The 17,763-nt window shown below is 45.3% G+C and overlaps 1 protein-coding gene across 1 annotated transcript; it reads left to right on the top strand.

Annotated features, from left to right (window-relative positions):
• The first annotated feature begins 2,762 nt into the window (after positions 1-2,762).
• LOC120050603 (protein Aster-C-like) lies at positions 2,763-17,562 on the top strand. Its single transcript, XM_038997194.1, has 17 exons — positions 2,763-2,855; positions 5,723-5,861; positions 6,035-6,135; positions 6,332-6,427; positions 6,888-6,968; positions 10,813-10,937; positions 11,056-11,215; positions 11,415-11,571; positions 11,712-11,852; positions 12,636-12,754; positions 12,858-13,000; positions 13,879-13,982; positions 14,722-14,898; positions 15,084-15,147; positions 15,332-15,451; positions 15,803-15,908; positions 16,011-17,562. The coding sequence occupies exons 1-17, from the start codon at positions 2,763-2,765 to the stop codon at positions 16,074-16,076; spliced, it is 1,992 nt and encodes a 663-aa protein (XP_038853122.1). The 3' UTR covers positions 16,077-17,562.
• Positions 17,563-17,763: the final 201 nt, after the last annotated feature.

Below are 17,763 nucleotides of genomic sequence, written 5' to 3'. Positions count from 1 at the left end.
ACAAAATGGTGGGTATTTTTTCCGTGTTTTTCAGTAATGTCCGTCTTCTCTGCATGTTCTGTGAGTGTAATCAACAGGTTGCTACTAGTGTATGTACTGTACTAACAATAGTAGTGAACATACAGGTGATCATGTTAATAAGTATATATACCACAGGAGGTTGGTGGCATCTTATTAAGGGGAGGATGGGCTCGTGGTAATGGCTGGCGTGGAATGGTATCAAATACAGCAAACACGTGGTTTCCATGGTTTCCATGTGTTTGCCATTCCATTCGCTCCGTTCCAGCCATTGTTGTGAGCCGTCCTCCCCTCACCTCCACTGGTATACGCAGTCACGTATGAGTGGGTGTGTGAGAATGACAAAATAATAATTCTGGTGCTGCTGGTTGGACTAGCCTTGCTACGTGTCTTTAATTCCTATGTGGAATCTGTGGCACTCCGCCCTTTAGTTTTGTCTATGAATGTGCTTAGTGGAAGAGGAGTGTTTGTTAGACACAACTAGTGAAACTACACACATACATTCCTCTCCTTGACTAGTTTGTGACTGCAGTAATTATATAAAGTATGTAGCTAGATAGTTTTGATTAGTTACTGAGCTGTGATGTTTTTGCAGTACAGCTGCACTGAACAAAAATAATTTGATGCACAATTTTTTTTGTTCATGTGATGATCTCCCCTAAAAAAATATCCTTATTTTTAAAAATCCTTTGGGGGCTCATGCAGGTGATGAAGGCTCAGCCTTAGGTCGGGCAGGTACAATAAATCATATTCTCAGAATTTGCCTGTTAAAAATATAAAAGCTTGATGTATTGCATCCTGTGCCTGCCAATTAACATTCTTTGAAATGGGAGTAGAGAGCTGATTTGGTAATGCACCTCTAGAACAAGATCTTTGAGGTTGGAACAGAACAAAGAATGATGGCTCTTTTTAGACCTGTTTGACAGCCATCAGTTAAAGTATGCAAATGGTAATGAGCAAAGCATAACCATGGTGACAACTCCTTCATTGTATTTTCCTCTATGGGCTGGGTCAGGTGAAAAGTTAATGCTACGTTCATAACCACGTGGGAAGGTGTAGATTACCAGTTGTGAAGTCATAAATAGAAGTTAGATGCATTCACATGCGTTGAACTCGTTGAGAAGTGCTGATTGACAAATGGAAAACATTACCAATAAACTAAAAGTACAGCTATCATGCTTGTGAACAAATTATTGTGTTCAAAAACCATTAGTAGATTGCTTTTTATAAGTCATATTTTGTTGCATTTAACTGCTGTAAATGCTGTAATCCAGGTAATTTCCTTAGTAGGTGACGTTAGAGTTCAACATGTGGACGAAGTCGGAGCTCATGGATAAGAGATTAGTTTCCCACTAGTAATTACCAGTTGGATGGCCGTTCAACTGATTTTTTCCCTTCGTACTCGAATGTGGTAAATACCACCTCCCACTTGGTTATGAACGCAGCATCCATCCACTCGTCTCACCTGTTATCAGGTGGATGGGCTTGCAGCACATATAGGTTATTTATGACGCCACACATTTATTTAAGGAACCTACCGGTGCACATTGCTGAAGGAAAGGCCTGAGTTAGTTTTGCATGAATGACACATGTCAAACGGAGCCGGTGGTGACATGCTTACAGAAATCTGGGTCTTCACAAAGCTTCATCCCGGACTCACATAGGACTCCGTGCAGAAGATAAAGATCTCGTGTCATTTCCAGGTAGGTTATGAATGTGCACCGTCTTTTACCTGCTTATTACTGATGTTGTATCCCACAGGAGATCGGATATGTGCCGCGTTCAAAACATTTTTTTTTTAAACGAGCTCTGACTGGGAAAAATTGTTTTGACTGTCATCCAACTCTCTATTCCAAGTCGTTAACTCTTGTATTGAAAGCAGCTATGGTGATGGATGATGAGGAATTTGACAACTGGCCTGATGCGATCACGCACTATTGCCACGTTCATGTGCTAGTCGGAACTAAGAAAACTCGGACATTTCCTACTGGTTGAACGCGGCACGTGTATAACTACAACCAGTTAGCAAGTCGGACATTTCCGAGTATATCGAGTTTCCTAGTCCCGACTACCACCCAAACGTGGCATGTAGGCCCGTATGCCAACGTAATTTGGCACAGTGGACGAGCAAAGACGCATCTCCCTTTACGCAGTGCTTCGATATCATACAAACAATCTTGTTAATCACTTGAGATTCGCATCGCTAAAATGTTTGCTCTTCATGTGCAGTCTTTTGCCACTGCGAACAAAATTGAAATGACAAGTTTGCCTGAGAGCAGAATATAAATATGTATTCAAAGTGATATTTCTGGTGGGATTACTGATCAGAATGTATCAATTCATTGAACTATTGATATTAAATAACCTCACAACATTTCACATTCAGCCACTTTGGTTTTAGGAATCTAGGTGAACTACAATGTTTCTCCTGGGTGACAGGCAGGGCAGGATAAACCAGTTTTGTTGTGCCTCTTTCTTTGTGCTCTCACTCTCTCTCATCAGAAAAGTGGGTTAAGCGAGAGTCCTGCATAGGATATCAATTCCATCCTCATACCTCTTAGCATGGTCTGCAAAGTTTGACCATCTTCAGTGGAGACCAGCCATGAACAAACAAATCCCTTTATAGCAGCAGGATGTCCAGTCCAGTAGTCCTGCTATACTGACATGGACTGCTGGAATTATCTTGTGTGCTAAAGCTACTAGGCCTCTATCTCTACTACCCAGTCAGCGGAACAGTGGATCTGATGGACCAGGTGTCCCGGTCAGGGGTGGGCACTGATGTCACAGACGAGACAGCCTCCATGGGGGAGTACAGGTGGAGCTCTGAGGATCATGAGGTAAGATACAGGGAACCCTTCTGTTTACCTGTCTGTGACTATCATGCACTTACCCCTACATAGTATACACAGGAGGTTGGTGGCACCTTCATTGGGGAGAACAGGCTTGTGGTAATGACTGGAGTGTAATGGTATCAAAAACACCAAACACATGGTTTCCAGGTGTTTGATGCCATTCCCTTTGCTCCGTTCCGGCCATTATTATGAGTCGTTCTCCCCTCAGCAGCCTTCTGTGATAGTATAACATGCCATGAAGCCTGCCTACTCCCCACTCATACACACATCAAACCATCAACTGTTCCTGCCCTCTAGTGGACAAGACCATTCTGACTATTCGCCAATGCGTTACGTAGACATATCATTACATTAGCTATTGACTTGATGTACTAGTGACAGTACTACATGGGGCGACAGGTAGCCTAGTGGTTAGAGTGTTGGACTAGTAACCGAAAGGTTGCTGGATCGAATCCTCGAGCTGAAAAGATAAAAATCTGTCATTCTGCCCCTGAACACGGCAGTTAACCCACTGTTCCCCCCAGTAGGCTGTCATTGTAAATAAGAATTTGTTCTTAACTGACCTGCCTAGTTAAATAAACTACATGTAGTTCAACTAGTAATCTAGGTAGTGTTTTCAGTGGTTCTTTACTTTGTTTCGCCATGTAGTGGTGTAACTAAGTATTGGAACTAGACTAGTGAAGTAGGCTATTTCCTTTTTTGGGCATCAGGCCTGCTTAATTCTCACTTCAAACATCCTTTTTGTGTTTAATAGGCTGAATGACACATTGTCAATGTACGGTGCTGTCCGAAAGTATTCAGACCCCTTGACTTTTTCCACATTTTGTTAGCCTTATTCTAAAATGAATTAAATAGTTCCCCCCCCCCCTCAATCTACACACAATACCCCATAATGACAAAGCAAAAATAGGTTTTTAGAAATGTTGGCAAATGTATTACAAATAAAACTTATCAGATTTACATAAGAATGCAGACCCTTTACTCAGTACTTTGTTGAAACACCTTTGGCAACGATTACAGCCTCGAGTCTTCTTGGGTATGACGCTAAAAGCTTGGCACACCTGTATTTGGGGAGTTTCTCCCATTCGTCTCTGCAGATCCTCTCAAGCTGTCAGGTTGGATGGGGAGCGTTGCTGTACAGCTATTTTCAGGTCTCTCCAGAGATGTTCGATCTGGTTCAAGTCCGGGCTCTGGCTAGACAACTCAAGGACATTCAGAGACTTGTCCCGAAGCCACTCCTGCATTGTCTTGGCTTTGTGCTTAGGGTCGTTGTCCTGTTGGAAGGTGTACCTTTGCCCCAGTCTGAGGTCCTGAGCTCTCTGGAGGAGGTTATCAAGGATCTCTCTGTACTTTGCTTCGTTCATCTTTGCCTCGATTCTGACTACTCTCCCAGTCCCTGACACTGAAAAACATCCCCACAGCATGATGCTACCATCACCATGCTTCACCGTGGGGATGGTGCCAGGTTTCCTCCAAACATGCCTCTGGCATTTAGGCCAAAGAGTTCAATCTTTGTTTCATCAGACCAGATAATCTTGTTATAATGTTGTTAATCATGGTCTAAGACTCCTTTAGGTGCCTTTTGGCAAACTCCAAGTGGGCTGTCATGTCATGTCAGGCCAGTACATCAGGAGACGTGTAGGAGGCCGTAGGAGGGCAACAACCCAGCAGAAGGACCGCTACCTCCGCCTTTGTGCCAGGAGGTGCACTGCCAGAGCCCTGCAAAATGACCTCCAGCAGGCCACAAATGTGCATGTGTCTGCTCAAACGGTCAGAAACAGACTCCATGAGGGTGGTATGAGGGCCCGACGTCCACAGGTGGGAGTTGTGCTTACAGCCCAGCACCGTGCAGGACGTTTGGCATTTGCCAGAGAACACCAAGATTGGCAAATTCGCCACTGGCGCCCTGTGCTCTTCACAGATGAAAGCAGGTTCACACTGAGCACATGAGCACATGTGACAGACGTGACAGAGTCTGGAGACGCCGTGGAGAACGTTCTGCTGCCTGCAACATCCTCCAGCATGACCGGTTTGGCGGTGGGTCAGTCATGGTGTGGGGTGGCATTTCTTTGTGGGGCCGCACAGCCCTCCATGTGCTCGCCAGAGGTAGCCTGACTGCCATTAGGTACCGAGATGAGATCCTCAGACCCCTTGTGAGACCATATGCTGACACATGCACATTTGTGGCCTGCTGGAGGTCATTTTGCAGGGCTCTGGCAGTGCACCTCCTGGCACAAAGGCGGAGGTAGCGGTCCTTCTGCTGGGTTGTTGCCCTCCTACGGCCTCCTCCACGTCTCCTGATGTACTGGCCTGTCTCCTGGTAGCGCCTCCATGCTCTGGACACTACGCTGACAGACACAGCAAACCTTTTTGCCACAGCTCGCATTGATGTGCCATCCTGGATGAACTGCACTACCTGAGCCACTTGTGTGGGTTGTAGACTCCGTCTCATGCTACCACTAGAGTGAGAGCACCGCCAGCATTCAAAAGTGACCAAAACATCAGCCAGGAAGCATAGGAACTGAGAAGTGGTCTGTGGTCACCACCTGCAGAATCACTCCTTTTTTGGGGGTGTCTTGCTAATTGCCTATAATTTCCACCTTTTGTCTATTCCATTTGCACAACAGCATGTGAAATTTATTGTCAATCAGTGTTGCTTCCTAAGTGGACAGTTTGATTTCACAGAAGTGTGATTGACTTGGAGTTACATTGTGTTGTTTAAGTGTTCCCTTTATTTTTTTGAGCAGTGTATTATATATACTGAATTCAAGAGGTTCAGCCAGCATGACCTCTGTAGTATAGTAATTAGTATTCAAATGAGCTTTGATGTGATTCTAATGTTATTTCTGCAGCCTGTTAATCAGAGATCCGACCCTCAGGGCCAGTGTCTGGCCGCCCCCCAAGCCCTGCCTGCCCCCACCTACAAACAGAGGGTTGAGGAATTCAGGAAGCTGTTCAGAGAACTGCCTGAGTCAGAGAGACTCATCGTAGGTGAGTTGTGTGTGAGAGAAAGAGAAGCCAGAAACGGCTCCCCTATCACCATCTCTCAAAAACCAAACATATCGGCACCTCTCTCACCAGACTTCCTATATACAGCTTACCTGCATATACCAGCACACCTGTACCTTACCTGTCTCTCGCTGCGTCCCGTGTATTTTCCCCAGACTACACCTGTGCCCTCCAGAGAGACATTCTACTGCAGGGACGCCTCTACCTGTCGGAGAACTGGCTCTGTTTCTATAGCAATGTGTTTTGGGGTACAAAGGTGAGCTCACACATGAGGGAAAGGAAAAATAAAGGCACAGTTTTCTATTTAGGGGATGAATTAAATTGGATAATGATATATCATAAATATGTGTATATATTGCATTATTCTAGTCGTGTTAAGGATGTGATCAGTGTGCTCTGGAATCGTAGATAGCCTAGACTCTGAGGGACATCACTGTGCTCTGTGGTCGTAGATAGTCTTGACTCTGAGGGACATCAAGGCCATGTACAGAGAGAAGACCGCACGGCTGATTCCCAACGCCATTCAGATCTGCACAGACTCGGAGAAGGTACAGTCACTCAAACACCACCTGGGTTCTGTTCAATATCCCTGGACAGTTGCACTAACGCCTTGGACCAGAGCTAAGAGACCCTGTGCTTTTCATTGTTTAACCCATCAAGCAACTTTTCATGCTCAAGAGTACAGCTGCAGCACTGACAAAATAACATGCTACTTACCCCTTCTGTCTATCCTCAATGCAAACCAATAGACGGTTATCACTGCAATAATATTAAAACAAAACTCCACACAAAAAGTATATTGTAGTACTATATCCCCAAAAATTTTGACATGCAAAACATTTTGGGACTAATATTTTTGGGGGGAATCATATGATGCAAAATGCATCATACCGGCTGTATTTCTGTATTTTATTTCAGTAGTTGTATAACTTGATTGCTGATATGAAAAACAGCCAGTTTTGGGGTGGACTTTTAATTTGAACTGAAGCGTCTGTCTCTTCCCTACAGTTGTTCTTCACTTCCTTCTCAGCCAGAGAGAAGAGTTACCAGGGAGTGTTCCGGATGTGGCAGAACACGCTGATGGACAAGGTGAGGCACAGATCAGCTGACAGCGACCTCATATAACCTCACTTCACTCACTGGGGATGCATCCCAAATGGCACCCTATTCCCTATAAAGTGCACTACTTTTAACCCGGGCCCTGTGCCATATTCAGGACGCACCCTGGGTGTAAAGTACTGTTGGCTATGGCAGGTCCACGGTTCTGTGTATGTTGACACACCATCGGCTGTCCTGTCCAGATAGAGCAGGGTGTGGATATGGATTGAGAGCTGTCAAAAACACTGGAAATGGGACACCCAGAATGTCCCCTCCTTTCAACACTGGGCCATTTTCCACACCCAGATACAGACTATCCCCTCCCAACACTGGGCCATTTTCCACACCCAGATACAGACTATCCCCTCCCAACACTGGGCCATCTACCACACCCAGTTACACACTGCCCCCCCTCCCCCTCCCCCTTCCAACACTGTTCTCACCATGGTTTTGGTTGTCTCGACAGCAAGCATTTCTATGGCAAGGGCATTTCTATAAGTAGGAGTTATGTTAAGCACAGATCTAGGATCATCTTCCCCTCACTCAATCCTACCCTTGATAACAAAGTAAAAATCCTGTAATAAGTTAAACTGACCTTGGCTCTGTGTCTAAAAGGCAACGTGTTCCCTGTAATCACCTATGGAATGGCATTGATCCAGTGACATGAAGAAAGTCAACGACTAGAGAACCCTGCAACATGGACACTATCTGGTTATCATAGCTCCATGCAACTTATCTGGAGTCCTATTTAGTATGCAAGGCTTTTGTGACTTTACCCTGGCAGACTGCTCTTATCTAATCAATCCTGAGTACACACCATGCTCCTCGGACTGGCCCCATGCCCCTAACATTCGGTTGTTATGTAGTATACAAGGGGAATAGAATGGCATAATTTTTTTTATAATGTACTGTCTCTTTTGATAGCAAAGTGGGGCTAAAACATTCTAGCACCTAGAATGAATGCAACCTCTATGGCCAACTAGTGCAATACCCGGAAGACTGTGGACCAAGGGAATTAAGCTGTGCAAACAACTCCACAATAACACTAGTGTGGCTCGGGAGTTAGCGAATGACGGTAAAGTTCAATGACCCCTCAAGGTGTGGCTAGGAAGGTTTATTTGCTTAAGACAGAACCTGCCCCCGGGAAAGATCTGTCTTTTCATTACCTATCCATTCTACAGGGCAGTCGTTCGCTTTACGCCCCAAAGAGGCTATTCATCAACCGATCTGATTTTCGTTGTCACTAAACCAGAGTTTTGGCATTCAGTAGAGGCTACCTATCTCTGTATCAATGGGTGGAGCGCTCGTGTTCCAATTGTCGGGCTGAGGGCGCTAGGACTTCCTGATTGTTTTGTGACGGCGTACAGGTTATTACAGTTCAGTCCAGAACAGAGTAAAATAGCCACAGAGAGGTAAGTAAAACATCTTTTAAAATGGTTATTTTGACTTGATTGGTAACAAGTGACTGATTATTCATCTAAATGATGATCAGGTGTGCGTAATTTGGATTGAAGAAACTGGTTCTATATGGGGCTTGCTTGAATGGATTCTGTTGCATGGGCAGGGCTGGATTTGGGGTCCCGGGGCACCTACTTTATTTGCAGTTTTTTTTTTTTAAGCTAATTATCTGCAAATCTACATATTTTCTCATGGCTTATGACGTGTTTTATATGCTATCTGGGGGGCCTCTGACCTCCAGGGCAGGTGCCCTGCGTGCCTGTTCGTAAATCTGGCCCTGTGCGTAGGAAATCAATCATAATAAATAGTTTTTTTGAACGATTGAACAAACTCAAAATACATTTCTAATCTACATTTACTTATTATTCTCCCTCCATATAGTTTAAAAAATATACTTTGTTTGTCATAGTGTCCATAAACAATCTACACTCAGCAAAAAAAAGAAACGTCCTCTCACTGTCAACTGCGTTTATTTTCAGCAAATTTAACGTGTAAATATTTGTATGAACATAACAAAATTCAACAACTGAGACAAACTGAACAAGTTCCACAGACATGTGACTAACAGAAATGGAATAATGTGTCCCTGAACAAAGGGAGGGGGGTCAAAAGTAACAGTCAGTATCTGGTGTGGCCACCAGCTGCATTAAGTACTGCAGTGCATCTCCTCCTCATGGACTGCACCAGATTTGCCAGTTCTTGCTGTGAGATGTTACCCCACTCTTCCACCAAGGCACCTGCAAGTTCCCAGACATTTCTGGGGGGAATGGCCCTAGCCATCACCCTCCGATCCAACAGGTCCCAGACGTGCTCAATGGGATTGAGATCCGGGCTCTTCGCTGGCCATGGCAGAACACTGACATTCCTGTCTTGCAGGAAATCACGCACAGAACGAGCAGTATGGCTGGTGGAATTGTCATGCTGGAGGGTCATGTCAGGATGAGCCTGCAGGAAGGGTACCACATGAGGGAGGAGGATGTCTTCCCTGTAACGCACAGCGTTGAGATTGCCTGCAATGACAACAAGCTCAGTTCGATGATGCTGTGACACACTTCCCCAGAGAACGACGGACCCTCCACCTCCAAATCGATCCCGCTCCAGAGTACAGGCCTCGGTGTAACGCTCATTCCTTCGACGATAAACGTGAATCTGACCATCACCCCTGGTGAGACAAAACCGCGACTCGTCAGTGAAGAGCACTTTTTACCAGTCCTGTCTGGTCCAGCGACGGTGAGTTTGTGCCCATAGGCGACGTTGTTGCCGGTGATGTAAGGCAGGTCCTCACCAGACAACAGGCCTACAAGCCCTCAGTCCAGCCTCTCTCAGCCTATTGCGGACAGTCTGAGCACTGATGGAGGGATTGTGCGTTCCTGGTGCAACTCGGGCAGTTGTTGTTGCCATCCAAGACCTGTCCCGCAGGTGTGATGTTCGGATGTACCGATCCTGTGCAGGTGTTGTTACACGTGGTCTGCCACGGCGAGGACGATCTGCTGTCCGTCCTGTCTCCCTGTAACGCTGTCTTAGGCATCTCACAGTACGGACATTGCAATTTATTGCCACATCTGCAGTCCTCATGCCTCCTTGCAGCATGCCTAAGGCACATTCACGCAGATGAGCAGGGACCCTGGGCATCTTTCTTTTGGTGTTTTTCAGAGTTAGTAGAAAGGCCTCTTTAGTGTCCTAAGTTTTCATAACTGTGACCTTAATTGCCTACCGTCTGTAAGCTGTTAGTGTCTTAACGACCGTTCCACAGGTGCATGTTCATTAATTGTTTATGGTTCATTGAACAAGCATGGGAAACAGTGTTTAAACCCTTTACAATGAAGATCTGTGAAGTTATTTGGATTTTTACGAAATATCTTTGAAAGACAGGGTCCTGAAAAAGGGACGTTTCTTTTTTTGCTGAGTTTATTTTGTAGCTGTTAGTTAATTGTAGCCTATAGCTATTGACTAAGCAAGGTAGCAGCCATCGTCTTTGCGTCAGTTCTTTATATAATTGTTTGCATTTCTTAAGCGCTAATCTACAGTGAGGTGCTTTTTGTTATCTTGTGCTTTTTGTTATCTTGTGACATCAGTGTGTAGCAGGTTAGGGCTGCTTTGTTTGGTTGAAACTAAGACTGGAGGTGATGTGAGATTCATGCACAGGTGGAAAGTGGTTATCATGTTGGAGTAAGCCAGACAGAGGAATTAATCCTCATGATTTTGACTATTGAGCTCTTGCAAGCTATAGCCTACAAGCAGCTGATGGATGATGGAACTGTGTACACCAAAATCAGTTGCTTTTCCATGATACCAAAAATCTAATCAAGCCCCACTGTTTGATGTGTGCCAACATCTGTTCCTCCCAATGAAACCCTCTGTCCTCTCTCTCTCCTAGCCATTGACTAGTCTGGAGCTGTGGCTGGTGGTCAAGCAGCACTATGGTAATGACCTGGGCCTGAGCCATGAAGAAATGGAGAGTCTACAGGGATCAGCAGAATCAACCACGCAGACACACACCAGGTGAGGACTAGCAGGACTCTTAATCTATCTTATCTATCAATCTGGTGCTACATGGTGAACAGCATGCATTCACCTACATCTGTCTGACTGACACATTTCCCCATCTGGTCCCTGGCAGCCTGACCATGAGGCCCGGTGGAGAGGACTCTGGGAGGCTGGAGAGGCCGTCTACTCTGCGCCTCCAGCCAGGGGATCAGGGCTCCTTTGACCCCAACATGCCCCAGGGAGAGGACTTACCCTCACCCCTCGGACAGAGCACTGCCAATTTGAGGGATGCGGTACGACACCTGACATGTTAACGTCACAAAAGGCTTGGATGATATTAAGTGATCTCTGTAGAGGCATACTGTCTCCATATTGTTTCTTCATTGTCTGAGTTGAAGTGAAGGATGAGTCCCATTGATGGCATACATGTACATAGCAAGGCTTCCATAGCCAGAGTGACAGAAAGAGTGACATTGTGTTTGTGTCCTACAGGATGATGCTCACAGCACCTCGTCTCAGTGCACTCCTGACCCATCCCTGGACCGCTCTGCCCCGGAGAGGGTCTCCAACCGCTCAGAGCTCTCTCTGGACCTTAACACTAACCTGGACCACTTCTCTGAACAGAGCGACTCGGAGAGCGCAGAGGAGGGTGAGTGATTCCCAAATGTGTTTGTTAAATGCATGCATCCTTAGAGTATGTGTTTGTGTGATGCTATTGACACCATCTTAGATGTGTTTTCAGAGGCATTCCTCAGATCATGTTAACCCCTCTCCCTGTGTCTCTTACAGAGGAGAGGGTGTGTGTCTCCGAGCAGCAGGGCAGGCTCTATGTGAACAAGGTCTTCAACATCAGCGCAGAGAAGATGTTTGAGCTGCTCTTTACCGACTCCCACTTCATACAAAGATTCATGAACGCCAGGAAGATCACCAGTGAGTCATCACCCCATCCACCCTCAACACTCCCTGTTATGTCACAGTCCTCAACACTCCCTGTTATGTCACAGTCCTCAACACTCCCTGTTATAAGCCACAGTCCTCGGCTTGTGATGAGTAATCAATCTTTTGAATGTGAATGCCAGAGAGTTGTTGTCATTTCTAAATTGGGGAAGTGCACAATGAGGGGCCACAGTGGCTCCCGGGTCTGCATATAGTACTCACACATGCAGTCAGAGCCTTTTGGGGGCCCTAAGTGAACATTTGTTGGGAGGGCCCCTCCGCCTTACTAAGCAATGGGGGAGGGGCGGAGAGAAAAATGTGCAGTTTTACAGAAGGTTTGCTGCAATTCTACACAGTTTGCCATGGGGCAGAGATACACGTTACAGTTTTAAATATATCTGAGTGAGTGACTAACAAAATTTAATGGGCCCCCCCAGTCAGTTATTTGTCCATGATTGCTAGAAGTTTAGATTGGTAAATTAGTCTAGACAATCTCTAAAATGTTAGCTGGCTAGACGACTGACATAAGAGAAACTGCTGATGCACAACCAAATGTAGAAATTTAGTTGAGACCCCGACTGAGTTTTTTTGGGGGGAGGAGATTGATCCGCAGGCCTACAAAAGGGGGGGCGCATGTGCCCATCCCTGGTCTAAATTATGTGTTTGTGCAATAATGTGTGAAATGTGTGTGAAATAATTCAGGCCTTTCCATCTCAGTGCAGTACCAAATAGAATAATAGGTGTGTGTTTTGTTAACCTATGTGTGATTGTCTTTAGATGCCAGCTTTGCCCCGTGGCAGAGTGAAGCGTCAGGCGCCATGAAGAGGAGTCTCAACTACACCATCGCCATCACCAACCCTCTGGTGGGCAAGTTCTCCACTGCCACAGAGAACCAGGTGAGCCTAGGTCTGCAGGGTGTGTGTGTGTTTCTAGTAGTGTGTGTGGGTTGTCTTTTGAGTAGTGTGTTTTCCAGAGTGTGTAACTCTGTTGTCCTGTCAGATCCTGTACAAGGAATCCAGGGAGGGTCAGTACTACCTCGTCGACGCGGAAGTCTACACACACGACGTACCGTACCACGACTACTTCTACACTCAGAACCTCTACTGTATCATCCGCCACTCCAAACACAAGTGTCGACTCAGGTGAGCAGCAGTGACAACACACCCTTCAGACATTTAATATTTGCTCTGTTTACTTTAGTGTAAAGACTTTCAGGGTATTGGGGTTGAGTTTCTCATTATGGTCAGTCTCTTTGTTCAGTGCAAAGGTGCCTTTACATGTTTCCCACTGTGCACAGATGTCGGTTCAACCGACTTTCACTGAACTGATGTGAAAACAAGGTTCATTCAACCAGTGTGTGCCCAGTGGGTTTTGTGTGTCAAAGACCAATATCCTTTAGGAAAGGTAAATTCACTTCCACATATTGCTGGCCTATGTACTGTTGGTTCTCTCTTCTCGCTGGTAGCTATTGGTCAATCTGAATCAGTTCCTGATTACAGAGAAAGAAAATGAGCAGTGTTTGGTACTTGAGAGTTTGTGGTGACTAATTACCCATGTAACAGATTCAATTACAACTAGAGTTGATGTGCTGATGTTGTGTTCAGGGTGTACGCTGATGTTGTGTTCAGGGTGTACACTGATGTTGTGTTCAGGGTGTACACTGATGTGCTGATGTTGTGTTCAGGGTGTACACTGATGGGGTGTTCAGGGTGTACACTGATGTTGTGTTCAGGGTGTACACTGATGTTGTGTTCAGGGTGTACACTGATGTGCTGATGTTGTGTTCAGGGTGTACACTGATGTGCTGATGTTGTGTTCAGGGTGTACACTGATGGGGTGTTCAGGGTGTACACTGATGGGGTGTTCAGGGTGTACACTGATGGGGTGTTCAGGGTGTACACTGATGGGGTGTTCAGGGTGTACACTGATGGGGTGTTCAGGGTGTACACTGATGGGGTGTTCAGGGTGTACACTGATGGGGTGTTCAGGGTGTACACTGATGTGCTGATGTTGTGTTCAGGGTGTACACTGATGTGAAGTACAAGAAGCAGCCGTGGGGGCTGGTCAAGTCCTTCATTACCAAGAACTCCTGGAGTGGCCTGGAGGACTACTTCAGACACCTGGGTGAGTAGCAGCCCTGGAGATCTCTTCTTTCTCCCACGCCATCTTTCAGAATCTCTCTCTCCTTCTCGCTTGGCTAATCTCTGAGTGTATCTTCCTCTGAGAGCGTGCCTTTCCATGTCATGTCTACTTCTCTCTCTGGTGCTCGTTGTCGCCAGTTTACTCATTATTACGAACACTTCTCACCTGCGTTAAGCACACCTGCGCCTCATGAGACTCACCTGGACTCATCACCTTCCTGATTACCTCCCCTATATCTATCACTCCCTTTGGTTCTTTCCTCAGGCGTTATTGTTTGTTTCATGTTTGTACGCTACTCGTGTTTCTTGTTTTGTTCATTAAATTCACTCCCTGTACTTGCTTACCGATTTGTTAGTGTACGCGTGACACTACACTTTCTCCAATGAGTCTCTGCCTGTGAGTGTGTTGGGTTGGCCATAATAGACTCCTGCTCTAAGTATGTTGCTGCTTCACTGGTTTCTGTCCATCACCCGCTCTCCTATACTGTATAACGACCTGTCTCCGTCACCCGCTCCAGTCTCATCAGAGTAGATCTGAATCAAAGCCCTGCACTCACTAACAGTCCAACTCGCCTCATTAGAAGTCAATTAGAACCCCTCCCCACAGATTGCACGGGAGTCCTCTCTACATAACCATTACCACCTCTGTTAGTCATTTATCCACCCCCTTCTTCCAAGGCATTTAACCTGACTTTTCCTTTCACCCTATAATGTCATCACAGAATCGGAGCTGATGGAAGAGGAGGCGGTGCTGAACCAGGGAGGCGGAGACCCCGGTAAGACAATTGGCGGGCTGCGTCACCGGCGGAGGAGGACATTCAGTCGGACACTACAGGAGCACCTGAACCCCAGCAACCAGTACAGGCCCGACCTAGATCCTCACAGAGAGGGCAACACGGGTACATGTTCTTCTGTTATTTAGCCCTGGACAACCATCTTCTGCACACATGGATAACATTACATATACTATACAAACAATCAGTAATCAATCACATGACTTGATCACCTACAAAATGCACAGTCATCCGTCTTCCTTTCAAGCTGTGTCTCCTGTAATGACTTCCTGTCCCCGGTTGTGTGTCAGATCCCATGGATATGAAGGGTCCACAGTGGAACGTCTCTACCATCGTAGCTGGGATGAGCATCATGTAAGTCAACACTCAAAGCGCATCACTGTAAATCAGCATGCAACCATTCTATTGTCTGAGTACATTCTGCTCCATGAGCTCAAATAGTACTTAGGTGTGTGTGTATTTGCAGTATATTAGCCAGGTGTTTGTTGAACTCAAATAATCAGAAACCTTACTGCCTCCTCTCTCTTGCTCTTCCCAGTATGCTGATCCTAACAGTACTGAACCTGGGTCTGTTCTTTAAGCTGTGGGCCATGGAGGACGTGGTCACACGCATGTACCTGAGCACCAAGAACCGCCTCCGGGAGAGGACCGAGAGCAGGTTAGGCTGCTGCACACTGAGTGAAAGCCTACGCTTACTTCTCTCTGGGGGGCTGTGGTCTTGTTCCAAGACTTAGGTGGGAGAGACTGAAGGGACATTTCTGACCAGCATCCCATCGACAGCCTGACTAGCCAAAATATATAACCTAACCTTAAGCAAACCCCTAGCCCTAATCTAATTTGAACAAATTAAATATTGGTTTGGTCAGCCACATCCCCTTAGTTTTACCTGACTTGGAAGCATCCTTTCCTTCTCCATTCCTTGGTGTAATCACTGCTCTGACGATTGGATTGGTGTGAGCTATGTTGAGGAATTCTCTCTCTCTCCTGTTGTCTTTATCCGTCTCCTCAGTTTTGCCCCAGACTTCAGCCCCGGACCGGCCCCTCCACACAGGACCAGAGAGGAGACTCTGCTGCTGAAAGCTGTTCTACAGGACTCCATCAACCTACTGGAGCAGGTGAGTCAGATGACCAGCGGTGTCAGTGTCACAGCCTCCCAGATGACCCCAGCAGGTGTATCTGGACGGTCATTGACCGTTTTCTTCCTCTTTTCTCTACAGCTCCGCTGCTCTCTATTGGTGCTTCAGCAGAACTTTGTAACCAATAGGACAGCAACGCCTCAGTGACGCTGTCACACCTTGTGATCTCACTACGCCCTATGAACCCTGGGGTCGTAAAGGCTACAGGGATGCGCCTCAGAGGACTCACTCTCCCAAGCAGGGGTGTTGCTATAGGGACTACCCACACACTGACTACTTGTTACTAAGAGCAACAACGGTACAAGTCCCAGGGCCATTGATAGTGTGTTACTAGGTGGATGAATGTTTTTAAAGTTCAACTGTTGGTCCTGCGCTGTGGAGGAAGAGAATGGTTCCCAACCATCATCAACACTGTTGGACTTAGGTTTATGTGAGGTTCTATTGTCTGTTGGGTTAGGGAGTACTTTATTCTTCCTTAATGTTCTGGAGTTACGGTGATTAAGTTTAAGTTCTTCTGGACTACTGTATGTTCCATGCACTGTGTACCCCTTCCATTGCCAAGCTAATCACAGCAGATGAGCCAATGATGTTGTAGAAATTAATCCCAATGTAAGATTTTTACTTTTTGCACAGGTGCCTTGTGTACTTTTTATGTTTTTTAGATTTATTTAGAATACATTTTTTTAAATTAGAAAATACTTTGAATGTAATTTATTAATAATATTTGGATGGCTGTGGGTTTCTGCTCGTGTAAATGTGAATAATTATGCTGTTTTGGATTGACAGATGACACATTTTAAAAAGAAACATAACTCTTTGGGTGGTTTTGCAGCTGGTTTGTAAATATACAGCAGAGCTCAATATCAGTGTTGTATTTAGAAGGGTGCAATGTTCTGAACACTGCAGATTAGAAATGCCTTCTATAAAGCTGTCATGAATCCTTATTCTACATGATGGAGAAGCATGTTTGTTCTACATAATATAGTTCTATCTGAACCTTCTGTAATGTTGCACCCCACTGAACACACGCCCAGGTGAACTTTCTCAGGACTAATTGGTTAGAGCTAAAATATCTAAATAATAATACTGATTGCATTTAGTTAATTACGTTAAAATCCTGATGACAGTTCCATATACAGTAAGCTAAATTAAGCGGGTTAGTGAATGTTCTGTAATTCATATTCATTCCACATGATGGTAAAACAAACCCATTCAGGAAGCCACGTCACTCAAACACTGCACTGCTTATGTGTACACCCACTATAAGAGTGTGAGCAGCACAAGTTTGGTCAGTGGATTCTGAGTTGAATCCACACTAGTGCCTTGTTTTTATTGTTAATCACTATTTACATTTTCTCTCGTAAATACCACTTGTTGTGTGTGGTGGTAAAACGTCATATTGGATGTAAAACCCATCCTTGTTCTATAAATGCACAGGAATCTTCCATAGTTTTGTTTGATGTTTACATTGCATTAGTGTAAACTATGGTTTGTGAAGTTTAAAAGGGTACACACTAACATTTGTTTTCCACACTATCCATATATGAAGTTGAATTACGTTGGCTATTTTGCACATTTGTAAGACAAAGATGTAATGTATTGATGCTTTGAATAAAGAAACCATATTTCTCCACATATTATTGTTAATGTGGGGTGGGGGTATGGCATGCTAAAAGCACTGACTGTACAATGAGCATAACCCATCTTTCTACCTTTATCCTAATTCTCTGGGGAGGGTACATAACAGGATTTACTAACCACATTTGTGAGTAAGAGTGCGTTAGGGGTTACTTAACTTTGTTTAAATACCACCATGCATTTGTGCTGGCAGTCT

This window comes from Salvelinus namaycush, chromosome 7 (assembly GCF_016432855.1).
Source record: "Salvelinus namaycush isolate Seneca chromosome 7, SaNama_1.0, whole genome shotgun sequence".
Classification (NCBI taxonomy): Eukaryota; Metazoa; Chordata; class Actinopteri; order Salmoniformes; family Salmonidae; genus Salvelinus; species Salvelinus namaycush.
This window is presented reverse-complemented; position numbering and strand designations above follow the sequence as displayed.

Excerpts from the sequence above, each read along its gene's own strand:
- LOC120050603 (XM_038997194.1), top strand. The coding sequence starts at position 2,763 with ATGGACCAGGTGTCCCGGTCAGGGGTGGGCACTGATGTCACAGACGAG. Across the intron at positions 6,428-6,887 it reads TCTGCACAGACTCGGAGAAG|TTGTTCTTCACTTCCTTCTC; the intron begins GTACAGTCACTC and ends TCTTCCCTACAG. Across the intron at positions 11,572-11,711 it reads CTCGGAGAGCGCAGAGGAGG|AGGAGAGGGTGTGTGTCTCC; the intron begins GTGAGTGATTCC and ends TGTCTCTTACAG.